The sequence below is a fragment of the Salmo salar genome, chromosome 04 (genome assembly GCF_965601325.2).
Source record: "Salmo salar chromosome 04, fSalSal1, whole genome shotgun sequence".
Taxonomy (NCBI): domain Eukaryota; kingdom Metazoa; phylum Chordata; class Actinopteri; order Salmoniformes; family Salmonidae; genus Salmo; species Salmo salar.
Genome location: NC_138294.1, coordinates 48590834 through 48617828, shown reverse-complemented (window position 1 = coordinate 48617828; position 26995 = coordinate 48590834). Strand labels below are relative to the sequence as shown.

Genomic DNA, 26995 nt, shown 5'->3' with positions numbered 1-26995 from the left:
TTAACACTGGAGTGATAGATATGCAGATGATGCTGTGCAAGTGCAGTTGTGAAAAAGGCAATAGCTGGAAGAGTTACAGAGTTAATTGAAAATAATGCCATTGTTGATTAGATGCTTTTTTCAGCTATTTTCTCTTGAACCATATGGTATATCCACTAAAAACTCATATAGACAAATAATACTATGTACGAGTACATTTTTTAAAAAGGTATTCAAGTACAAATTACACAAGTTACCCTAGATTGCCATTGATTACCTGTTTATTACAAAAATGACTGAACATTCCAGTAACGGTAAATTACCAGTAGTTTTCCAACCTTAACTTAATGAATTAAATCATTGGATTGGAGACATAACCAGTGGTTTTATGTACTGGTGCTTTTGAGGGAAGGGGTCTGGGGAACAAAAGCAGACATATGTTGACGTGATGCCCATCATTACAGGTCCATCATCATGGCCAGAATACTGTTCTGCTTCAAACAAATGAAAAATAATTAGGGGTGATATCTCAGATAAATCCACCTTCTCAAATTCGGAAATGTGTCTACCTAATGTAAAAGTGTGTTAATTCATGTGCTAATCTAAATCTCCACGACAACACATCTATGATTCACTACAGCAGGGATGAGCGAAGTGGTAAACAAGTCATGAGACCGCACGAATCGTTTGGCTTTCCATAACCCTTTCGCAACAGTGACGTCTCGACAAGACAGTCACTCAAAAAACCCTAGCAGCGTGCGCTCATTGGCTCTCTGAATGCCAGTGGCAGTCGATTGGGTAAAGAGCTACTACTACAGTGGCGTACAAGACGACGGAAGACAACAAAAACCTCGGGTGCGTCGCCCGTGATAGCGTAGACTGTAAAAGTAGGTAATCAAGACATTTCGATAAGAATTTGAAAAACTCGTCCACTGAAATAGAATTTTGCGAAGACAATCGTGAAGAAAATAACATGTCAGGTAGCTAGTTATACAAGTTAATTTTGAACATTTGATCCGGCTCCCTGTGGCACACAAAACAATTCAACGACTAACGTTAATCAGCTAACGTTAGCTGAAGGTAGCTAGCCCGTTACTATATTTTTGTATTTGGGTGTGCCACATGCAATGCGAGGGAATCATCACCGACTGGTTCGTGGAAAATGTCACATTGAAAGGAGGAAAGACAGAAATATCATATCACCTCCAGTTTAACATTGACAGAAGAAGAGGATAACCAACATATAATCAACCCTTTTGCAAGTCATCAGGACTCAAGACAGGTCATTGGGTAAGTTCTAGCTAGCTAACTGGTTACTTGACAAAAATATGTTGCAGATATTTTTTAAAAAGTTCAATTAATATTTGTGACAATAAAATACATTTATAGTGATTTTACCAACACCCTGTGGTGATAGTATGTCCTTACAGTAGATATACACTGAGTATACAAAACATTAGGAACACCTTCCTAATATTGAGTTGCAGTTCTTGACACAAACCGGTGAACCTGGCACCTATAAGGGATCATAGCTTTCACCTGAATTCACCTGGTCAGTCTATGTAATGGAAAGAGCAGCTGTTTTTAATGTTTTGTATACTCGGGGTACATGGCTATAATCAACACTATCATTCACTGTGGATGTCCATTTTCTCTTCAGATATTTACAATGGACCACACACATGATTGTGTGGATGACAACCCAGAAACCATGAATGAACATGATGAGTCTGACCACTCAGGAACCACACACTACCCAGAATTTCAGCGCCATTATGTCTCCACTAGGACGGGCATCAGACCACGACCAGGTCAGAATCAAACTAGAATTTACCCACAAACTTATCAAGCTTGGAAATGTAATATAATATGAAAATGCATTAATACTCAGTTTGGATACATGTGTGAACCTCTTAAGTTATGGTTAGATACATTTAAATATATCTCAATTTCCCCCTCCCCCATCCCTTTCCACTCACACAGGTGGGCGAGTGCGGCTCTACTCCGAGTCCCAGGTGTGCTCCCAGGTTGGCAGAAGGGACAACACAGAGTTTCAGGATGTGATGACTCCTACTGAGGAGGGCGGTGGCGATGGGGCTCCTTTCCGAAGCCGATCACAGTCTGCTCCTCCTACACTGTGGGCTGCAAAGAAATATGGCCGCCAGCTGAGGAGGATGAGTGATGAATTTGACACCTGGCTCGACAAAGGGGTAAGATATGAGGTCAGACAGAGGAGTGTACAATTGAAAGAGTGGGGACAGAGCAGACACTAGTTCCCATATACTATACATTACTATACAGTAAATGTGTAATCAATTAGACTTCATCCTTCGCTACATGAATGGACTCCAAAAGTCTAGGCGTAATGCATATATGTACTGTAGGGAGCTAATTTACCAGAGTATCACTACTTGACAGTGATTGCAGTAAAGACTGCTTTATAGGAACGTAATGATTCACCATCGGTCCCCGATTCAAATGTTTAAAATATGACTAGATCGGTCCGCAGGCCCCAAAGGATCCAAATGTAGCATGCATCGGTCAGAAAATTGATTCAAACATTAAGAATTGCCGATTCACCAACATGTTTTGCTCATATTACTTTCTTTCTACCTTTCAAAAATACCTCTATTGTGACAACTGATGCGTCCTCTCCTTCCGTGTTGAACTAAGTATGTAACTGTGTTGACAGTCATTGATCCACAAGTCATTTTGCATGCTGAACAACCCTAGCCACGTGTGCACATTTGTTCATATCCTTTGCTGGTTAGTGAGTTATTAGCCTAGTTATAGCTAATTTGCAGTCAGCAATAGGGGAGTGGTTGCTTCCTACAAGAGCACAAAACATGTGCATTTCTAGACATCTTTGAAAAGCGAGTCTGGTAAAGAATCTTGTATTTTGAGACTGGCTTGAATAAGCTAAGTAGCCAATAGGCAGAAGGGAGCATCATTTGTCTGATTCTGTAATAATGGTATGGTGATGTATTTTTTATTTTGGAAAGTGGTTTCTTGCATCAACACCATTTTCAGTCACCTCCTTGTCTGAAGGACAAGTGGATAAACAGGTTCATGTCAAGCCCTGCATGTTTTTTCTAAAGTCTAATGGAATGTAGGCCTACATTGAACACCACACATTGGCTGCTACTGTAGGCTGAACGACATAACAGCTATTTCCATTTAAAAATGTTATGGGATGCATTTTCTCCATTGTTTATGATGTTAGGCCACTCTGTTAGGCCTACATTATTATCAAATGGCCACAATAGCCTACTTGACCACTGTTAAAACTAACTTAAAGCTGGTAGAGCCTCAGAGTTCACAGTAAACGTTCAAGTTTGCGCTCAGCAGACCTGAAATTTTCTCAGTTCCGAAAGAAATTAGAGGCAACAGGGAGCCAGGCCCAGCCGATCAGAAATTGCTTTATTACAGACAGAAATGCTCTTCAGTAAACTCTCACAGGTGAAGAAGCTGGATGTGGAGGTCCTGGGCTGGTTACACATGGTCTGTGGTTGTGAGGCCAGTTGGACATACTGCCAAATTCTCTAAAATGACGGAGGTGGCTCATGGTAGAGAAATTTACTTTAAATTCTCTGGCAACAGCTTTGGTGGACATTCCTGCAGTCAGCATGCCAATTACATGCTCCCTCAAAACTTGAGACATCTGTGGTATTGTGTTGTGTGACAAAACTATACATTTTAGAGTGGCCTTTTATGGTCCCCAGCACAAGGTGCATCTGTGTAATGATCATGCTGTTTAATCAGCTTCTTGGTATGCCACACCTGTCAGGTGGATGGATTGTCTTGGTAAAGCAGAAATGCTCACAAACAGAGATATAAACACATTTGTGCTCAAAATGTGAGAGAAATAAGCTTATTTTGCATATGGAACATTTCTGGGATCTTTTATTTCAGCTCATGAAACATGGGACCAACAGTTTACATGTTGCGTTTATATTTTTGTTCAGTATAGAATGGAAAATGAGTATGTTTATGCAACAAATGTTAGTGCATCTTATCGCATCGAACCAAACTGCATCGATTCGTTCTCAAATCAAACTGAATCGCACAAATCTTTTCAAACTAAAACGTATTGTTTCTGTATTGGAGCCCATGTATCCAGTAGTGCTGGAGGTCGGTTTGGTTTTTCGGTTTCGATAAAAATGTAAAAAAAATATGAATTTCGGGTTGAATGCTGTAACACAGAATAAAACAATAAAAGTCCAATGATGGTAGTGGCGTCCCGTTACTGCAATCACTTACTATCATTTATTCACTTTACTTTAAGAAAATATTTCTGTTTTGTACATTGAGTATACAAAACATTATGAACACCTTCCTAATATTGAGTTTCACCCCCCCTTTTACCCTCAGAACAGCCTCAATTTGTCGAAAGCATTCCACAGGGATGCTGGCCCATGTTGACTCCAATGCTTCCCACAGTTTGTGTCAAGTTGGCTGGATGTCCTTTGGTTGGTGGACATTCTTGATACACACGGAAACTGTTGATTATGAAAAACCCAGCAGCTTTGCAGTTCTTGACACACTCAAACTGCTGCGCCTGGCACCTCAATGTGTGCATTGAGCTCATAGAAAAAAATATTATGAAATGTAATTCAAATAATCGATGTCGGTCAATTAGTAGTTTAAAAACGGAAGGAAAAAAATAACATTTTGGTTAATCGCTCTCTGATTCAGAGGGGTTGGGTTAAATGCGGAAGATACATTCCCCCTTTCCCAATACCGAATCATTTTGAGGGGAAAGACGCACAGCCATACTGCTTTACATAAAAATGTATAGAGTTGACCTTTCTATCCATTTCCCTCCCTAGGAACCCAAGAGAGGGATAAGCCCAGGAGGGGTCAAGCAGGAGGTCTCCCGAGGATGGTTCTCTTTCCTCTGGAGTCCAAAAAAGGCTGAAGGCAGGGAGTGAAAAATCAATACAGTTTGCACCTGTTTCAGAGACCAAGGCAAGAAGGAGCTCATACTCATTTCCATAACGACTGGACCCCAGCTGAAATATTCACGTCCCATGTGCATACTTTTGCGGAAATTACAGTATTTTTATGGAAAATATCACCAGTTCAAATGTGACCTTTTTGTACAATCAAATCAAACGTTATGCAAAAATTAATTGCATAATTGAAAATATGTTGCAATAATTAACAATAAGTTATTCAGTGCATAATAGATGCATTTTCTAAGCGACAATCTCTTGTGCTACTGATATATTTATAACATATATTTGCAGAGAAATTTCATAAATTGTTCTATTGAAAATGTTCTACATTTGTAGGTATGAATTTCAAGATCTAATAATCAATGGTTTTAAATTCACAAAATGTAAATATACTTTCGAGATTCTTAAAATATGAAACCTGTGAAAGAACAACTGATCTGTGATGACAATAATTATTAGACAGATATGTTGAACACAATTTTCTATTATACATATTTTTTTTCCCGATTTCAATCGTTAGCAATGCTAGTCTACTGAATGCTTTAATCTGCAAAAACATAACGAATTCTGACTTCACATAAGCTCTTATAACTCTTCAAGTCTGGGTTTTGCCAAAAATGTAATGTCTTGACATTCTACAATTATCCTCATACATACTTTGACTGGTACACTCAGTTTATTTTGGTATTTATCTTAAACTTAGAGACTGTACATTTCATAATGTTCTTTCATTTGCAATCATCTTTAATTTATTCTGTATATTTTTTCAATTGTATATTGTGCATATGGATATTTAAAACAAAAATGAAGACATATTTACAATCCAGGCCATATACACCCTTCTCAACTGCCTTATATGCAAATATTCTGAATACTGTTAAGTCTTCGGTTGAAGAAATATGAGTGTATAGGGCAGTCTGGTGTAGAACAACTATGGTCAGTTATAACTGATATTCTACTTGAAACTTTGTGTGTCTTAACATTTTGATATTTCTCCTTTTCATTAATAACTGTTTTTACATCTTTTTTATTTTATGTAACAGATTAAATGATTGAAAATTGCTTATTAAAACTAGTGATGCACCGATATGCCATTTTTGGCCAATACCAATATCCAATATTTTCCTTACTAAAAGACCCGATACCGATATTTAACATTTTAGAGTCCTTTTAAGCATTCTAGTACAGTTAAATAGTTAACACACACATGGACGCAGCGGTCTAAGGCACTGCATCTCAGTGCAAGAGGCGTCACTACAGTCCCTGGTTCGAATCCAGGCTGTATCACATCTGGCTGTGACTGGGAGTCCCATAGGGCGGTGCACAATTGGCCCAGCGTTGTCTGGGTTTGGCCGGGGTAGGCCGTCATTTTGAATAAGAATTTGTTCTTAACTGACTTGCCTAGTTCAATTAATGGTGGTCAGACCAATCTATGTGTAGCTAGCCACAATAAGGATTAGCCACACTAGTGGACTTTGCGGTTTGCCTTCAGAATAAAGGTATGGCATAATTCTACTATTTGTAATCATTTGCATTACTGTCAATGACAAACTTTTATTTTGAAGGCAAACCGCAAATTCCACTCTTGTGCCTAATCCTTATTGTGGCTAGCTTCACAATACATAAACCGGTCGGGTAGAGCCTCACTAGCCAGATGAACCTAGCTGGCTGCTTATAACGTTAGCTTTGGGCGACAGGGTTAAGTAGCTTGCTAGCTATTTATTTTCATGAACTGAAGTTCAGTTTCAATAGGCGAACAACAAGTGGCTACCTAGTTAATACTTACAAGGATTCCTAAATCATTGCTAAGAATAATGAAAATGACTGCAGGTTTTACTGGTCATTGTTTTCATGCTGGTTGTATTGGTGCTAGCTAGGTACCAAGCTAAAACTAGCTACCCCAGAAGTTGGGGTCGAACAAATTATGCTTTATTACCAACGCGGTATTGTAAACACATCGTTCGTGGCCGGTGTTTGCTTGTTTGCAGACTTTTTTTGTGCAGCTTTGACAGTGCTACTGTATCTTTTTTGACATGCAAAGACCCAAACGACGTTCCATAGTATGTATGTCGTGAAGCTAATAGCAGTGATGCTATTACTGTGTAACTCCAGGAGGGCAACGTCTGTAAAATAGCGCACTTGGTAGTGTGTACCGGAGCTCGACCAGTCGGCGAAAGCCAACATCACCCACGACAGAGAACGATTGATTGTCAATGGCAAATAATTCCATTATCTTGGCTTTAATGGATTTTGCTTGCTGAAATTTTGCTACTCTTTCAAATGACTGCTTGATCCACACAGCAGATATTGTGGGCTAGTTCAGGAACGCTCTGTTGCACGTCTAGCGCAACATTTTACGTGTCGTCAGTACGTCATGTACGTACGTTAAATGGATACGCAGTCAGCTTTGACATCCGGTTTAGCACATTGGGGCATTAAAGTAGACATCGGCCTATACCGATGTTGGCATTTTTAGCAAATTATCGGCCGATTCCTATATGTTCACCGATATATCGTGTATCCCTAATTAAAACGCAACAATTGTTATTTGCAAATCTTTGTTGAACATGATAAGCATTTTAACATGTAATAGGATACAACTATGTTAACTAACCTATTGGCCAAACATTTGTTCAAGAATCAATAAACTATGTCCTAAACATAATATGGTAAATGAAAAATTTCATTATGTCGTTTGTAGTTCAGAATTACACTTCAAACAATGTTCAATGACCAATCAAATATATTGTTGTGGGGCTCTCTCCTCTAGACCACACTAGTGGGATCTCTATTGCAGAACCTTGTTCCACTGTCCATGTCAGACAGTCTCTCCATCCAGGTCAAAGTCAAACACTTGTCCATTTTCTCTCACCCTCTTGAGCCGTAAAGACCTGGGTAACATAGCCACACCCTACTGAGTGGCCCACCGCAAGAGCACCTGGGAGGCAGTTCTGCCATGCCCCTCCGCCATAGCCACAACTTATGGTTCGACAACAGGGTACATTTCCCTAGGGAGGTATACGCCTGGAAGCAGACCACTGAGTGCCTGCAAATCGTCCTCCGCTCCCTCTGTGCCAGTCTGGGATGGAACTCCACCTGCAGAATGGCAACAAAGAAATAGAAGGCAATCAGAGTTCAAATCCCAGGCCAGTTAAATCAACGCATTAAGAAGGAAAGAAATTCCACAAATAAACTTTTAACAAGGCACACCTGTTAATTGAAATGCATTCCAGGTGACTACCTCATGAAGCTGGTTGAGAGAATGCCAAGAGTGTGCAAAGCTGTCATCAAGACAAACGGTGGCTACTTTGAAGAATCTCAAATATTAAATGTATTTTGATTTTTTTAACAGTTTTTTTGGTTACTACATTATTCCATACGTGTTATTTCATAGTTTTGATGTCTTCACTATTATTCTACAATGTAGAAAATAGTAAAAAAATTAAGAAAAACCTTTGAATGAGTAGGTGTATCCAAACTTTTTACTGGTACTGTATATATAAATAATGGTGTGTAAAGACAGTATATGAATTGAAGTGACCAGTGTTCAATGACTATGTACAGTCGTGGCCAAATGTTTTGAGAATGACAAAAATATTAATTTACACAGTCTGCGGCCTCAGTTTGTATGATGGCAATTTGCATATACTCCAGAATGTTATGAAGAGTGATCAGATGAATTCCAATTAATTTCAAAGTCCCTCTTTGCCATGCAAATGAACTGAATCCCCAAAAACAATTTCCACTGCATTTCAGCCCTGCCACAAAAGGACCAGCTGACATCATGTCAGTGATTCTCTCGTTAACACAGGTGTGAGTGTTGACGAGGACAAGGCTAGAGATCACTCTGTCATGCTGGTTGAGATCGAATAACAGACTGGAAGCTTCAAAAGGAGGGTGGTACTTGGAATCATTGTTCTTCCTCTGTCAACCATGGTTACCTGCAAGGAAACACGTACCGTCATCATTGCTTTGCACAAAAAGGGCTTCACAGGCAAGGATATTGCTGCCAGTAAGATTGCACCTAAATCAACCATTTATCGGATCATAAAGAACTTCAAGGAGAGCAGTTCAATTGTTGTGAAGAAGGCTTCAGGGCGCCCAAGAAAGTCCAGCAAGCGCCAGGACTGTCTCCTAAAGTTGATTCAGCTGCGGGATCAGGGCACCACCAGTACAGAGCTTGCTCAGGAATGGCAGCAGGCAGGTGTGAGTGCATCTGCCTGGTGTCAAGAAGGGCAGCAAAGAAGCCACTTCTCTCCAGGAAAAACATCAGGGACAGACTGATATTCTGCTAAAAGTACAGGGATTGGACTGCTGAGGACTGTGGTAAAGTCATTTTCTCTGATGAATCCCCTTTCCGATTGTTTGGGGCATCTGGAAAAAAGCTTGTCCGGAGAAGACAAGGTGAGCGCTACCATCAGTCCTGTGTCATGCCAACAGTAAAGCATCCTGAGACCATTCATGTGTGGGGTTGCTTCTCAGCCAAGGGAGTGGGCTCACTCACAATTTTGCCTAAGACCACAGCCATGAATAAAGAATGGTACCAACACATCATCTGAGAGCAACTTCTCCCAACCATCCAGGAACAGTTTGGTGACAAACAATGCCTTTTCCAGCATGATGGAGCACCTTGCCATAAGGCAAAAGTGATAACTAAGTGGCTCGGGGAACAAAACTTCGATATTTTGGGTCCATGGCCAGGAAACTCCCCAGACCTTAATCCCATTGATAACTTGTGGTCAAAACTCAAGAGGCGGGTGGACAAACAAATTCGGACAAATTCCAAGCATTGATTATGCAAGAATGGGCTGCCATCAGTTAGGATGTGGCCCAGAAGTTCATTTTACAGCATGCCAGGGTGGATTGCAGAGGTCTTGAAAAAGAAGGGTCAACACTGCAAATATTGACTCTTTGCATAAACTTCATGTCATTGTCAATAAAAGCCTTTGACACTTATGAAATGCTTGTAATTATACTCAGTATTCCATAGTAACATCTGACAAAAATATCTAAAGACACTGAAACAGCAAACTTTGTGGAAATTAATATTTTTGTCATTCTCAATCTTTTGGCCACCACTGTACATGTGGCAGCAGTCTTTAAGGTCCAGGGTAGAGTAGAGGGTAGAACAGTGACTCAGGCTAGTGGTGTTTAACAGTCTGATGGCCTGGAGATAGAAGCTGTTTCTTAGTCTCTCGGTCCCAGCTTTGAAGCACCTGTACTGTCTCTGCCTTTTAGATGGTAGCGGGGTTAACAGGCTGTTGCTCGGGTGGCTGAGGTCCTTAATGATCTTCTTGGCCTTCCTGTGACACCAGGTGCTGTAGATGTCCTGGAGGGGAGGCAGTGTGCACCCAGTGATGTGTTGGGCTGACCGCACCACCCTCTGGAGAGTCCTGCAGTTGTATACTGTGCAATTGCCGTACCAGGCATTGATACGGCCCGGCAGGATGCTTTCAATGGTGCATCTGTAGAAGTTTGTGAGGGTCTTGATGGCAAAACCACATTTCTTCAGCATCCTGAGGTTGAAAAGGCGCTGAAGCTTTTGACCCTCTTCACTGCGGCCCAGTCTGCTGTCTCCCGATGTCCACGATCAGCTCCTTTTATTTGTTGATGTTGAGGGAGAGGTTATTTTCCTGGCACTACTCGGTTAGGGCTCTCATCTCCCTGTAGGCTGTCTCATCATTGTTGGTACATTTACATTTACGTCATTTAGCAGACGCTCTTATCCAGAGCGACTTACAAATTGGTGCATTCACCTTATGATATCCAGTGGAACAACCACTTTACAATAGTACATCTATATTTTTTTTGGGGGGGGGGGGGGGGGGGGGGGGTTAGAAGGATGACTTTATCCTATCCCAGGTAATCAGGCCTACCACTGTTGTGCCAGCAAACTTGATGATTGAGTTGGAGACGTGCATGGCCACGCAGTCATGGGTGAACAGGGAGTATAGGATGGGGCTGTGGGGCCCCCGTGTTGAGGATCAGTGTGGCGTAGGTGTTGCTGCCTACCTTCTCCACTTGGAGTCGGCCTGTCAGGAAGTCCAGGACCCAGTTGCACAGGGAGGGGTTCAGACCCAGGGCCCTGAACTTAGTAATGCGCTTGGAGGGCACTATGGTGTTGAAGGCTGAGCTGTAGTCAATGAACAGCTGTGACATAACTTAAAAACTGTGCCCTTGCTGTACCCAACAAATCTTGAGGGTATTAATGTACCTGTAGAGCAGGGTTCACCCTGCAGGTCTCCAGCAGCTCTGTCAGGTGTCTTAGAGAGTAGTTTGAGACCCCAATTGCTCTGAGCATCTCATTGGCATGCAGCTCCTCCATGACAGTGCAGCTGTGGGCTCGATGCTGTTTATTCCTCTAGTCCTCTGGGTCCAGACCCTCAGTCTCAGGCCTGTGGATCAGGTACAGGTCCCCCCTAGCCCCAGCCTCTCCAGTCTACGAGCACAGCCCTCTCCGACCATTGGGCCCATTTCCGCTGGGTACAGCTTAATGATGAGGAAGATCAAATCAAATTTATTTATAAAGCCCTTCTTACATCAGCTGATATCTCAAAGTGCTGTACAGAAACCCAGCCTAAAACCCCAAACAGCAAGCAATGCAGGTGTAGAAGCACGGCGGCTAGGAACAACTCCCTAGAAAGGCCAAAACCTAGGAAGAAACCTAGAGAAGAACCAGGCTATGAGGGGTGGCCAGTCCTCTTCTGGCTGTGCCAGGTGGAGATTATAACAAAACATGGCCAAGATGTTCAAATGTTCATAAATGATCAGCATGGTCAAATAATAATAATCACAGTAGTTGTCGAGGGTGCAACAGGTCAGCACCTCAGGAGTAAATGTCAGTTGGCTTCTCATAGCCAATCATTGAGAGTATCTCTACCGCTCCTGCTGTCTCTAGAGAGTTGAAAACAGCAGGTCTGGGACAGGTAGCACGTCCGGTGAACAGGTCAGGGTTCCATAGCCGCAGGCAGAAGATGTCAGTTTGTGCTTGGGCATCAGGTCCAACAAGGCACGGCCCAAGTCTGCTTCATTGCCGTACACTGTAGGAGTGTCAAAGACAGGATTTACAGCCCCAAGCGCAGCTTCAACAGGTGCATTTGCTTACCCTGCAGCTTGTATGTTACTAGGCCCAGGAGGGGCATCTGAGCCCGTGTTCAGTCTAAAAGAAGGCAGTGAAGAAGACATCACTGCCAAATGGAGGGGCTGGGGAGGACTGTGCTTTAAGATTTTTGGGGGGGACATTGTGGATATAAGCCGTACCAGAGAGGAAAAGGTGAAGCGAGAGATTTTCTTTATTCGGCCCAAAATCTGTCCACGAAAATAAGCCAACGAAGTGTGGAATTTTTGTATGGAGGTCAATGAGTGTCGAATTTGGTCAGCAAAAAATGTAATTGCTAAATTGCTACGGGATGCTTATTTGATCTAATAAAAGTTTCGTAATTACATTTTAGTCATTTAGCAGACGCTCTTATCCAGAGCGACTTACAGTAGTGAATGCATACATTTCATACATTATTTTATTTTTAGTACTGGCCCCCCGTGGGAATCGAACCCACAACCCTGGCGTTGCAAACACCATGCTCTACCAACTGAGCTACAGTAATGGTTAGGTTGTTACAAATGCACTGATGTAAGTGGACACGTGACATTTCGGCAACTTGACCAAAAACAACATTTTTTTACAGTTAAGAACAAATTCTTATTTTCAATGATGGCCTAGGAACAGTTAACTGCCTTGTTCAGGGGCAGAACGACAGATTTTTACCTTGTCAGCTCAGGGATTCGATCTTGCAACTTTTCGGTTACTAGTGCAACGTTCTAACCACTAAGCTACCTGCCTAACTTACCCTGTTGACATAAAGAAAGATAGAGGACTCATCATTGATATAAGCTGTTTTAGCATGGACATTGCCATTGAGGGCTTCCACCATTTTAAAGTTGTCAACTGGGTGGGGATTCCTATGAGTTGGGAGCAATCAGCCAATAGGTAGGTTTCCATTGACCCAGGTTCGTTCGAAAAAAGCAATTTTGAAACAACAAAAAATTGTGACATGTGTAATGGAAATGGCAGGTGTATGATAACTTTTCTAAAGATCTATTACATTTTTATCCATTTGACTGGTGGATTTAGATTTTTTTTGGTGTAATTTACTCCCTTTTTCCCCCCAATTTCGATCTTGTCTCATCGCTGCAACTTCCCAACGGGCTCGGGAGGCGAAGGCCGAGTCATGCGTCCCCCGAAACATGACCCGCCAAACCGCGCTTCTCAACACCTGCCCGCTTAACCTGGAAGCCAGCCGCATCAATATGTCGGAGGAAACACCGTTCAACTGACGACCGGGGTCAGCCTGCAGGCGCCCGGCCCCCCACAAGGAGTTGCTAGAGCGCGATGAGCCAAGTAAAGCCCCCCCAGCCAAACCCTCCCCTAACCTGGACGACGCTGGGCCAATTGTGCGCCGCCCTATGGGAGTCCCGATCACGGCCGGTTGTGATACAATCCGGGTCTGTAGTGACGCCTCTAGCACTGCGATGCAGCGCCTTACACCACTGTGCCACTTGGGAGGCCCATGTGGATTTTCTTTTTTCAAAGTTTCTTTATTGCGACAAATTATGAAAACTTTACCTTTCGAATAAATGATGGTTGCCGAACAGACTAATTTTGAAGGTACGCTGGGTATGTGATGTTATCACGAAGCCTAACTATAAAGTTCCATTCCCAATTTAATTCTAAATGCCTACTGCTTGCAAAATCCATGTGTTTAACTATAAAAATGTTTCTTTCCATGACAAGGATTGTCTTGTCTTTCAAGAATGCCTGAATTGCTTTACATTAGACTGTGGCAATAAATACATGATAATTATTAGAATATGGCAAATGGTATAGAACATTTGTGGGCAGAACTGAAAAAGCGTGTGCGAGCAAGGAGCCCTACAAACCTGACTCAGTTACACCAGCTCTGTCAGGAGGAATAGGCCAAAATTCACCCAACTTTTTGTGGGAAGCTTGTGGAAGGCTACCTGAAACATTTGACCCAAGTTAAACAATTTAAAGGCAATGCTACCAATACTAATTGAGTGTATGTAAACTTCTGACCCAGTGGGAATGTGATGAAAGAAATAAAAGCTGAAATAAATCAATCATTCTCTCTACTATTATTCTGACATTTCACATTCTTAAAATAAAGTGGTAATCCTAACTGATTTAAGACAGGGAATTTGTACTAGAATTAAATGTCAGGAATTGTGAAAACTTGAGTTTAAATGTATTTGGCTAAGGTGTATGTAAACTTCCGACTTTAACTGTATATGTTTAACACAGGGTACACAAACATGTTGTAGCATCTGAGCGAGGTTGGCTACATTCCAAAAATATTTCATGTTTTCCAGTCATTTGCTTCACGCACTTCATCAGAGGCACCGGGTCACGCATTTCAGTAGTCAACAGTTCCTTCAACTACTTCTGATCTAAAAATCTAGACGGGTATAAAAATAACAAACACAGGCTAAGATCAAATGAATGAATGAGTTATTTCACTTTACTGCAGATGATCGAGTGGCCATATTGTAGGATTAAATTGTCTCCTTTGCTCATCTCCTGGATAGGCTTTTACTTTTACTACCCAGATCCTTCCATCAGAAGTTCAAAACTGTCCTTTAAATATTCAGGTAATGCAGCATACTATTTTACATAACAGAATTAGGTGTTTCCTCTTAACACACAGACACACGCGATGAAGAACACAAGTCATGCCCAGCATTGGAAATCAATATAATTTATTGCACAGCAGATGATAGTAAAATAAGTCTTAAAAATGACGGCTGTTAAAATTCACTTAATTATAAATGAATGACTAATCGTTATGCTTAAATACTTACCAATCCTTAAATATACCATAAGGAACCGTACAAAGTGACGTGCTTTAGACAGAATGGAAGAGGAAAGAGGGTCGAAAGAGGACAGTATCCGAATCTAATCCATGTGCTTGAAAAGGGATCACATGGGCCAAATCCTAATTACTTTCCAGAGTTCTTTGTCCTCATTCTCACGTGTCAATCAAGTCCTTCAAGACCAGATCAGCAAGGACAGAGAAATAGGACATTTCAGATTAGATTTTTTGGACATAACTGAAAATGTGCACCATTGTGGGACCATGGATTAGACTGGGGAAGTGCACCATGGAGAGGTTGCAATGTTGCACACCATCAAAAGAAATACATACTAAAACATTATCAGAGACCATGCTGGGGGCTCTGTGCATCCTTACATTCAATGTCAGTTCTTTCAGTTTTCCTGTCAAGCTCATTACACAACTTGTCACTTACCTTTTTCAGATGGATGAAAGCTTCCATAGAATAGCGTATGTACAAGATCAATTAAATAGCAGCAGGTAAGGGTTACATTATACCGGTCCTACTCCTCTATTTGGAGAAAGGAAGTGACTAAACAAAAGGGAAAAGCCATGTGTAAGGTCTTCCACAAAAGTGAGTTTAGTCACAGTTTATCCCCCTGTGGGGGGTTGTTTGTGGAGGTAGGTTATATCAAAGTTCCTGTATACACCCGACACCTTACCTCCAACAGATGTTTGACCTCCAAACACCTCAACACCATTGACATTGTTCTAAGCTACACGCTTGATCACCGGTGAGAATGCTTTTTTCCCCCTTCAATTCATATTTGGTTGTAAAAGGACACAAACCATTTCAATTAAACAATTTGTAACTGTCAATCATGTATTTGAGCAAGAATTATTCCACTATCAATTCGTAAAGATATAGTCAACTAAAAAATAAATGAAATGAAAAATCGACGGGATCAGAGGTCGAACATTTATTTAAGCGGCCAAATGACAACAGCGGCTGATCAAGACATTTGTTCATGTATTTCTTCTAATAAAAACAAGTCAGATTTGTCCTTATAGGCGTAGATTTCTCAATTATTTTATCTTGGATTACATCCATTTTATACAAAAACAAAACGGACAGCGAGTGATTCATATGCATAATGTCAAATAGATATACAGGCTGACTCCGGAGGTGCAACAATTTTTCGGTGGTTATCTTTTTATTTAGTCGTCAAGTCGATGAATCGGTCGTATCGGGTTTCATTTCAGAGACAATGCTTTATCCTATGATGCTGCACCGAACGTGGCAAGGCCTTCAGATGAGATGAGCTTGGTCAGCTGATGCAGTGTGCTTGGTTAGTCTGTCAGCTAGTTTGCACACAACAAACACCCCAACCTTTGAATTGGGGTGAATGACAAAAACCTGAGTGAGAGGGATTTTAGGGGACTAAAATCCTCAGGAGGAAAATAAAAAAGAATGTCTTCGAGAAAAGTGTATCAGGACTTGACAACAAAATAAATGTGATAGACAGGTATGATATAAATAACTTACCACTGATAATTACATATCAATTTCCCTTCAAACTGTCTCAAAAAAAGCAGAAATAGTTTGTCAGTGCCATCCACTCAATGTAGGGCGGGATTCCCCAATAGGTGGCCCGTAGTGATTTTATTTACCGATTTAGGAAATATGTTCAGAAGTATTACTACGCATAAAGAGGTATATGTGATCATATTCCAATGTAATCAAGGTTTGAAATTATTCTGTTTTTGTCAAATATGATCGGTTTTGGATACTTGCGGTCAATTTTCAGTGTCCAAATTATTTATAACTATGTTCTGGCATTCCAACCATCCGCTGAAAGAAAAATCTGCCCACGGCTCAATGTAATTGAGGACCCCTGATGTAGGGTCTACTACACAAAACATAATTCCTATACTACATTAAAAAAAACTTAAACTCCTTCAAAAATTGAAAATATGACATTAATATTAACAAACATTCAAAGACACAAGCCTACCACCTCAAGTCTAAAAATCTGGCAACAATGAAACACTAATATAAAATGCATTCATAGACTGCTGATATGGCTGGTGATTATTCATGATCAACAAAAACTAGGTCAAAATCAATTAAGTGTGCTGTTTGACTTGACAAGTAAGCTTTATGAATGAACAGTATTGTTCCTATTACCCGTTTTTCTATATAATATACAATTGCACCCAGCTTAAAACTGCGCACTCATTGCTAACACACTCATACACAGCATCTTCCCCTAAATTCAATTTCAAAAAGTGCCCTTAGTAGCCCCTACCAAAACCATTGGAGTACTTCTCCTCAAAGTAATCATCCTTATCAAAGCCTGAGCCCAGAGCATAGCACATAGAGGAAGGAGGGGGCACAGAGCTGCCACCAACACAATCTCGCTCGGCACCCCTTCGGGCATAGCTGGCAGAGGAAGGTGGGGGTGGAGACCAGCTAGCCAGGGGGCTGCGCTCCCGGTAATAACAGGAAGTAAGGGGGGGAGAAAGTGGCCGCTGAGGGAGTGAGGGAAGCCGTCGCTCATAAGGATCCTGCTCATAGTAACGTGATGAGGAAGAGTATGGGTCATGGCGGACACGCCTCTCATATAGGTCACACTCATAGTAGGCCCTAGGGGGGGGTGGGGGAAGGGGAGGAGGATAGCGACCACGAGGTGGGTAGTAGTCACCGTGTGGAGCTCGAGGGGGGAGGTAGTGAGGAGCGTGAGGTGGATAGTGGTGAGGTGGGGGAGGGTAGTCATCCCCTCTGCCATTCCTGGCTTGATTGTTGCGGGAGATGGATACAAAGATCTTTTGGCCCTCCATTTTAGAGTGGTTTAACTTGGAAATGGCCTCATAGGCCTCATTTTCTCTCTGCATGTGCACAAAGGCAAAGTTCTTCACAATGTCACACTCTACCACCTTACCAAACGGTTGGAAGAGCTCTCTTATCTTAGCAGCTGTGGTCCCTTCAGGGACATTCCCTACGTAGATCTTGGTGGCATTGCGGACCTTCGTAGTGGCAAACTCCACAGTGATGCGCGCCCCATTCAGCTCATGCTTATGGAGTTCTGCCACTGCCTTCTGGGCTTCCTCCTCCTCATTCATGTGCACGAAGCCATAGTTTTTCAGAATGTCACAGTCTGACACCTGACCGTATTTCTCAAATAGAGTACGCAGTTCTGATTCTGTGGTTGAGGAATTCACGTTTCCAACAAATATCTTCACCATTTTAGTATGGTAGCTAACAAGACACAGTCTTGACTTAGCTGTTGCAGAGAAAGGTGGGTGTCAAGTGTAAATGAGGATTCCTGGAGGACTCTTCTTCAGCACTCAAACGGTGACAGAGCAGCTTCTTCAGTCTCTAAAACCAAAATTAAGAGGAGTTAGATAGCTATTAAGATCTCAATAGAAACGTTATAGTAAATTGGAGTCCTGGGGGTTTTCTCTGGCACACTCTTGGCTCTTAGGGGTTAACATTAGCTAGCTTGTTAGCTAGAAGCTTGTTGCAGCCAGGCTAGGGTCAGAGCTGACTAGTATATTTGCTAGTACATTAGCTAGCTGACTGATAGCGAGTTACAAAAGGACTTACCAAATACCTTAGTAGATGTAGACTACTGTAGATAGAAAAATAATTTTGCTAGTGTATGTAAGGTTAGCGAGCGAGCTAGCTAGCCAACTAGCTAACAGAAAAGCTGCCAGCAGCAGGCTAGCTAGCTAGCAAGCTAACAACGTTATAGTAATGTTAGATATGTTTAACCGTTAGTAACTAACTACATCAAGCTAACGTTACCTAGCTACCTTTTGAGGTTGTACGAACCAAGTCACTTTTGTTTTGTCTATTTCTGTACAAATTAACTTTAATCTCACCTTGCCAGTTAGGTTACGTAGCTAGCTATGTAACGTTACCTTCCTTGTACTTTGACGGCTTCTCAACAGCCCCACATCGGTTTCCACTAGATAACACAGCCACAAAGTCACAATTGTCTATATAGAAAACTTTATGAAAATACAAACATGATTTTTGGAATTTAATTTAAGGTTAGGCATAAGGTTAGCAGTGGGGTAAGGGTTAGGTTTCCAATAAGATTTTAATAAAATCAATTGTAGAAATAGGCGGGGTTTATGACTTTGTGGCTGTGGTAACTAGTGACTACACCTTCTCACTGACAGCAAATGGCGTGAGCCAGGCAGTAAGCCAGCTGGCTAACTGAAGAAGGAAGAGGAGTTTGTCGTGCAGCTGCGTACCAATACCAAATATATTCTAATATAATCTATCTGTGCCAATACAGTCTATAGTGGCTTCCTTCCCGTAGGAGATTCTCCTCTCCTCGTCTTTCTTCTTTGGTGGGGTTTATCGGCGGTTGGCATCCAACGTTATGGTGCCTTACCGCCAGCTACTGCACTGGAGTGTGGGCCATAGACATGGAGAAAGTCAATCCTACCTGCCAGCCTTGTTGCTCTCAAAAAATATAAAATATTTCAGACTATATCTAAATGCGTTCTACTCAATATCCTCTTTAAACGAATTTCCTCTATCCCTTCTCCCTCATACTATATCTCATCCTCTCTCTTTCCCTCTGATGCTGCCTACACTGTAGCAATACATGCTCCATGGTCTCTGTTTCCTGGCAATAATCACACTTTCCTGTTGGATGCTTTCCCATCACATTTATTCAACTGGCTGTCCCCCACCCTTAATCTTATAAAAATAGCCTCCTCTCTTCTGTCCCTTGCTGTCCCTTCCAGGCTGTATCACAACCGGCCGTGATTGGGAGTCCCATAGGGTGGCGCACAATTGGCCCAGCATCGTCCGGGTTTGGCCGGTGTAGGTCGTCATTGTAAATAAGAATTTGTTCTTAACTGACTTGCCTAGTTAAATAAAGGTTCAATAAAATAAATGTTTTGCCATCCTCCCCGACTTTCCTCTGTACTTGAAATAAATGCCTGCCCTTAGTATCTCTATTCCACTGCTCCTGCCATCTCTGCACCATCACTGTCCATATCAGGCTTTTTGCCTCTGCCTTGCTCATTGAAACTACAACATCAACACCCCCACTACTAAGTGCTTGTTTAGCCAGTACATCAACTGCCTCATTCCCCTCCACCCTCACATGGGCTGGGACCAAAGTAAATCCTTTCTGTATACACATTTGTGTAATCGTGCCATGGGTATGTAGCACCTCATAAAGCAGGTCTTGTCTGCTACGTGAGCTTAAGGACTGGAGACTCATTAACACTGCACATGAATCAGAGCAAATAAGTACTCTGTTTGGCTTGACTTCCTCCACCCACTGCAAGGCCAACACTATCTCCTCCGTCCTCCTTGACACAGAAACCAATGAGTGGTATTCTTCTTCTTTGGTATCATGGCGTTTGCACATTTTTCTTGTGCAGGCCACCACTGTTTTGTTTTGTACACTTTGTACAAAATAATAAAACGCAGAACTACAGGATGTTTCTTAACATAACTCTTTATTAACTAGCTACAACTACATGTTAGCCTATCTCCAACCACGATCAACTGCCCATGACCTAACCGTCTGGGTGGTCTTAACCAATCACCGCACAGTATGATACGGCGGTAAAATGCATCCAATTATAATTCAGTATGTATTCACATATGAATATTACATCCCCCTTCTTTTAAACAAAATACAAATGTTTTACATATTCTAAGCTTTTCTTTTGGATACGTGCTCTGTAGTTTGAACTCAAGGCAAGTAACCATTTATATTGCATAATACACCAACTGAATCAACATAGACTCTGAAACAATGATCCAACTTTTTAAACAAGGGATTCTCAGCAACTCAGCTTTCACTGTAGAAATGACATCTTAACATTTCAAACAAATACAATACCAAAGCATGTCAAGTGAACTTTCAATAACAAGTTTACAGTCTGGAACGCTTTTAGGGCAGCGATCCGCCTACACCCTTTGACATTTCACAGGTCGAGGACAGCTCTGGGCTTGACCTCTCTTCCTGACCTTGTGCGATATGATGTTGAGCATGCTTCTGTGTCAGTCAACAGCTCTTGTGGTGTTGCAGGTAAGTGTGGTGTATGTTGTGCTGTGTGTGTGTTTAGTCCATCACGTTCTCTTTCAGGGGAACAGTTCATCTCATCAGTGTGTTGTTCTTTTGTGTTCAGTAAGTGACGACGATTGCGGCGGTACACTGCTCCTTCTGCTGTGCGGACGTGATATGAACGTTCAGTGTCAGCTGGCTGGATGACGACTGCTGGTTTCCAGAGGCCATGCTCCTGGATTCTAACTGACTCTCCGTCGATCAGTGGTGGCAGTGGTCTAGCTGACCTGTCGTAGTATCGCTTTTGTTGTTGTTGTCTCTGTGCACGTTTTTCATGCATTTCCTTGTAGCTGACAACCTCAGGTTGCAGCTGCTGGTTGGTGCTGGGAAGGGTTGAGCGAAGTCTGCGGCTCATCAACAGCTGGGCTGGTGATTTGAAGTTGTCAACTGGAGTGTTGCGGTATTCAAGGAGACTGAGGTAGGGGTCTCTCTTGTCTGCTTTTGCTTTGTCCATGAGTGATTTAGCAATCTGCACAGATTTTTCAGCAAGGCCATTACTTTGAGGGTAATGTGGGCTTGTGGTGACATGTGTGAACTCCCATGCTTTTGTGAAGGATTCAAAGTCATTTGATTTGTAACAGGGCCCATTGTCAGATATTAAAGTCTCTACAATGCCATGCCTGGCGAAGGCTGCTTTCAGCTTGTGTATCACAGCTGCAGATGTGGTGCTGTGAAGCTTGTCGAGTTCGAAGTATCTGCTGTAGTAGTCCACTGTTACGATGTAGTCCTCGTTGTTCCAGGTGAACAGATCGGTTGCCACAACCTGCCAGGGTCGGTCTGGGATACAGTGAGGTAACATTGGCTCTTTGGTGTTTGAGGGGCGTCTTTCAAGACAGATGGTGCATCTACCAACAATGTCCTCTATTTGTTTGCACATTCCAGGCCAAAACAAAATGTCCCGTGCTCTCTGTTTGCACTTTTCCATGCCCATGTGTCCAGCATGGATCTTTGTCAAAATCTCTTCTCTGAGACTGGTAGGAATAATGATTTTCTCTCCTTTGAAAATGATTCCGTTGATCTGTGATAGTTCATCACGATGGTTCCAGAATTCTGAGACGCTCTGAGGGCATTTTCTCCTCTCCTCAGGCCATCCATCCTGTATGACTTTCCTCAGCTGTGTGAGTTGTGAGTCCTTGTCTGTTTCTGCTTGGATCTCCTTCAGTTTCGTGTCACTAACTGGTAAGTTGCTGTACACAGTGTGCACTTGCATGTCCATGCCCTCACTGAGGCTGCTGTCCTTGTAGGTAAGAAACTTCCTGGAGAGTGTGTCTGCGACAGGGATGTCTTTGCCTGGACGGTGAGTGATTGTGAAGTCGTATTTTTGTAGTTGAAGGATCATTCTCTGTAGCCTTGGCGGGGCTGCAGCTAGTGGTTTCCTCATGATTGACTCAAGGGGCTTGTGGTCGGATTCCACAATGACTTGTCGTCCATATACGTACTGATGGAAACGTTTACATCCGAACAGAATGGCATAGAGCTCCTTTTCGATTTGAGCGTAGTTGATTTCACAGTCTGTGAGAGATTTGGAAGCGTAGCCGATGGGCTTTCCTTCTTGCAGTAGCACTGCACCTAGTCCATACTTCGACGCGTCCACTTGGAGTCTGAGCTCTTTGTTGGGGTCGTAGTAGGCAAGGATTGGTCCTGGTTCTCTCGTGATCAAGTCTTTCACATTCTGGAAAGCAATGTCGTGTTGCTTGTCCCAAAGAAACTCACTGGACTGCTTTAGCAGTTGACGCAGGGGTGCATTAGCATTGGAGAGGCTGGGTGCGAACTTGGCTAAGTAGTTGACCATGCCAAGCACTGTTTCCAGCTCTGCACGGTTCTTTGGTGGCTCCATTTCTTTTATGGCTGAGATCTTCTGTGGATCTGGCTTGATTCCATTCGCTGTGAGAAGATGTCCGAAGTAGCTGACCTCTGTAGCGCTGACTGTGCTCTTCTCGGGGTTGAGCCGGACTCCTCTCTCGCGGGACCTTTGCAGCATCGCGCGGAGGTTTCGGTCGTGCTCCTCTTTGGTTCGACCATAAACAAGGATGTCGTCCACAATTGCCACAACTCCGTCGAGGCCTTCATATACTTCGTCAATCTTTCGCTGAAACTCGTCTTGGGCTGAGATAATCCCAAAAGGCAGGCGACGGAACCTGTAGCGTCCAAACGGTGTGTTGAATGTTGTGAGCTTAGATGACTCTTCTGTGAGCTTGATAGCCCAGTAGCCTGATCTAGCGTCCATGACACTGAAGTAGTGTGCTCCCGCTAGCTTTTGCGTGATACCATCTAGCGTCGGTAAAGGGTAATGGGGCCGTTTGATAGCCTTGTTCAAGTCTCTTGGGTCGAGGCATACTCGGAGCTTGCCTGTGCGTGGTTTCTCCACCACCACTAACGCGTTTACCCAGTCAGTCGGTTCTGTAACCTTGGTGACTATGTCAGATTGCTCCATGCTCTCCAACTCTTTCTTCAGACGGGCACGGAGAGCAAGGGGAATCTTTCTCGGTGGGTAGACCACAGGGGTTGCGTCTGGGTCAAGGTGAATGGTACATTCTCCTGGGAATAATCCTATTCCTGTAAAGACATCAGCAAACTCCTCCAGTACATTTTCTGTCTCTACTGGTCCTGTTACTGATAAAACTAGCTTGATGAGGTCCATGTCTAAACATGCTTTAAGACCTAGCACTGCAGGTGCTCTAGTGTCAACAACGTAAAAGTCCAACATCATGTCACTTTCCTTGTATTTGCATTTGAAAGTGCATGTGCCTTTTACTGGGAGCTGTTCACCACCATAACCATTCAGTCTGCGCATGGTGGGCTGTAGCTCGCACTCAGATGTCAAGCTGCGGTACTTATTCAGAGGAATAATGTTTACTTGTGCACAAGTGTCTAGTTTGAACTTTAGCTTTGTGCCTTGTGTTCCTATCTCAATGTCAGCAAAGGCTTGCTCTGTCTCTGATATGTGACTTTTCTGTGTCACTGAATCAATAAACAGTTCATCATCATTTGACTCTTTGATTGACATTTCATCTTCACTCACTGTGTGTACTGTTTTTCCACGGTAAGCTCTGCACACTTTTGCAAAGTGATTCCATTTACCACATTTAGTACACTGTTTGCCTTTAGCTGGGCAATTTCCTTGTTCGCCATGCACTTTGTATCCACAATATCCACATGTTTTGGGGCGTTTTGAGTCTGTGTCGCTCTGTTTTGGAGTTATGTCTCTCTCCGTTCTGAAACGCTCTCTCTGGGCACCGGAGGTGTGCTTTGATGTCTGCCTGACTGCGTGCACTGCTTGTTCACGTGATGCGCTCGTGCTGCGGCGCGAAATGGTTTTCATCTGAGCCTGTGCTAGCTCGTGAGATCTGGCTATGACGATAGCTTTGTCCAGCGTTAGCTCAGACCCAACATTCAAAAGTTTCTCTCTCACTCGCGGTGAGTGTATTCCAAATACAATACGGTCCCTGACCATCTCATCCTTGTTTGCATAATCACAGTCTTTCACAAGCAGACGCAGCTCAGTCACAAACTGTTCAAAAGACTCGCTAGCTCCCTGTACTTTCTCATGGAATTTGTACCTATCGAAAATTGTATTAGTCTTCGGCACAACATATGCTTCAAAACGATCGTAGTATGTTTTCAGTACCTTTGATTCAGCCTCGGTAAGTGTCCATGTGTTGTAAATATCTCTCATTTTTTCACCGATCCAGAGGAGCAGGTAGCTACATTTTTCCTCTTCTCCTCTTTCCTTCAGGGGACCCGTGAACATTAGCTCCACATGCTGTTTGTACTTACGCCATGCATCGGGTAAGTTTGTAGACTCCCAGTCCATTCGAGGTGAAGGAACTCCAGAAAAATCCATCTTTTAAGACCATTTACTCTGACACCATGTTTTGTTTTGTACACTTTGTACAAAATAATAAAACGCAGAACTACAGGATGTTTCTTAACATAACTCTTTATTAACTAGCTACAACTACATGTTAGCCTATCTCCAACCACGATCAACTGCCCATGACCTAACCGTCTGGGTGGTCTTAACCAATCACCGCACAGTATGATACGGCGGTAAAATGCATCCAATTATAATTCAGTATGTATTCACATATGAATATTACAACCACCTACTGTAATGGGAGTGTGTGGTCAATCAAGTTACATTTTGTGATACCCCAAAAATAATTTCACCACCAACTAACCCTACACTTATATACCACTATTTCATATTCTTTTTACACCACATTCCACCACTTTGAGCCAAACTAATCCTACACCAGGCTAACGGCCTGGGAGGATGGGACTCTTTTGTTAAACACACCTTGTAAGTCTTTTGCAGTAAAACCTCATACACACAAGTACTTCTCTGCAGCTGCCACCACAACATCTACAGTGCATACTGAAAGTATTCAGACCCCTTGACTTTTTACACATTTTGTTACGTTACAGCCTTATTCTAAAATGGATTAAATTAAAAAAAAATCCTCAATCTACACACAACACCCCATAATGACAAAGCAAAAACTGTTTTTTAGAAATTTTGCAAATGTATAAAAAATTAATTAAATAAACATATTTACATAAGTATTCAGACCCTTTGCTATGAGACTCAAAATTGAGCTCAGGTGCATCCTGTTTCCGTTGATCATCCTTGAAATGTTTCTACAACTTGATTGGAGTCCACCTGTGGAAAAATTCTATTGACTGGACATGATTTGGAAAGGCACACACCTGTCCTTATAAGGTCCCACAGTTGACAGTGCATGTCAGAGCAAAAACCTTGCCATGAGGTTGAAGGAATTGTCCGTAGAGCTCAGAGACAGGATTGTGTCGATTCACTGATCTGGGGAAGGGTACCAAAACATTTCTGCACTGAAGGTCCCCAAGAACACAGTGGCCTCCATCATTCTTAAATGGAAGAAGTTTGGAACCAACAAGACTCTTCCTAGAGCTGGCCGCCCGGTCAAACAGAGCAATCGTGGGAGAAGGGCCTTGGTCAGGGAAGTGACCAAGAACTCGATGGTCACTATGACAGAGTTCCAGAAGGACAACCATCTCTGCAGCACCACCCATCAGGCCTTTATGGTAGAGTGGCCAGACGGAAGCCACTCCTCAGTAAAAGGCACATGACAGTCTGCTTGGAGTTTGCCAAAAGGCACCTGAAGTACTCAGACCATGAGAAACGAGATTCTCTGGTCTGATGAAACCAAGATTGAACTCTTTGGCCTGAATGCCAAGCGTCACGTCTGGAGGAAATCTGGCACCATCTCTACTGTGAAGTATGGTGGTGGCAGCATCATGCTGTGGGGATATTTTTCAGCGGCAGGGACTGGGAGACTAGTCAGGATCAAGGGAAAGATGAACGGAGCAAAGTACAGAGATGAAAACCTGCTCCAGAGTGCTCAGGACCTCAGACTGGGTCGAATGGTTCCCCTTCCAACAGGACAACAACCCTAAGCACACAGCGAAGACAAAGCAGGAGTGGCTTCGGAACATGTCTCTGAATGTCCTTGAGAGCCCGGACATGAACCCGATCAAACATCTCTGGAGAGACTTAAAAATAGCTGTGCAGTGATACTCCCCATCCAACCTGACAGAGATTGAGAGGATCTGCAGAGAAGAATGGGAGAAACTCCCCAAATACAGATGTGCCAAGCTTGTAGCTTCATACCCAAGAAGACACTAGGCTGTAATCGCTGTATGTTTTTGCTTTGTCATTATGGGGTATTGTGTGTAGATTGATGTGGAAAAAAAAGATGTAATCAATTTTAGAACAAGGCTGTAACATAGCAAAATGTGGAAAAAGTCAAGTGGTCTGAATACTTTCCGAATGCATGTGTATGTTTTTCTATGATTTACATTCAATTTCTGCCGTACATTTTTAATTTTTTAATTTTACCTTTATTTAACTAGGCAAGTCAGTTAAGTTATTCTTATTTTCAATGACAGCCTAGGAACAGTGGGTTAACTGCCTTGTTCAGGGGCAGAACGACAGATCTTTACCTTCGATCTAGCAACCTTTTGGTTACTGACCCAACGCTCTAACCACTAGGCTACCTGCCGCCCTCAGTTGCTAAGAAACCAACCTTACTGAAGCACAAATTCGTATCACTCTGTATCGCCCTAT

At 42.6% G+C, this 26995-nt stretch overlaps 2 protein-coding genes and 1 pseudogene across 4 annotated transcripts; 1 reads left to right on the top strand and 2 right to left on the bottom strand.

Moving 5' to 3' along the window:
- Positions 1-790: 790 nt before the first annotated feature.
- On the top strand, positions 791-6026 carry bada (BCL2 associated agonist of cell death a). Its single transcript, XM_014196457.3, has 4 exons — positions 791-1269; positions 1640-1790; positions 1963-2189; positions 4809-6026. The coding sequence occupies exons 2-4, from the start codon at positions 1649-1651 to the stop codon at positions 4908-4910; spliced, it is 471 nt and encodes a 156-aa protein (XP_014051932.1). The 5' UTR covers positions 791-1269; positions 1640-1648; the 3' UTR covers positions 4911-6026.
- An 896-nt stretch (positions 6027-6922) lies between these two features.
- On the bottom strand, positions 6923-12103 carry LOC145878647 (glyoxal reductase-like; annotated as a pseudogene).
- A 3647-nt stretch (positions 12104-15750) lies between these two features.
- Positions 15751-18894, bottom strand: zgc:77262 (RNA-binding protein 4). 3 transcript variants are annotated; one of them, XM_082973783.1, is made up of 2 exons: positions 18710-18894; positions 15751-18164 (listed from the first exon to the last, which is right to left on the bottom strand). In XM_082973783.1, the coding sequence occupies exon 2, from the start codon at positions 18029-18031 to the stop codon at positions 17081-17083; it is 951 nt and encodes a 316-aa protein (XP_082829909.1). In that variant the 5' UTR covers positions 18032-18164; positions 18710-18894; the 3' UTR covers positions 15751-17080. The 3 variants fall into 3 exon arrangements, with proteins under 3 accessions (XP_082829909.1, NP_001167419.1, XP_082829908.1); NM_001173948.1 differs by having other exon boundaries at positions 18671-18847; XM_082973782.1 differs by lacking the exon at positions 18710-18894 and adding an exon at positions 18393-18664.
- Positions 18895-26995: the final 8101 nt, after the last annotated feature.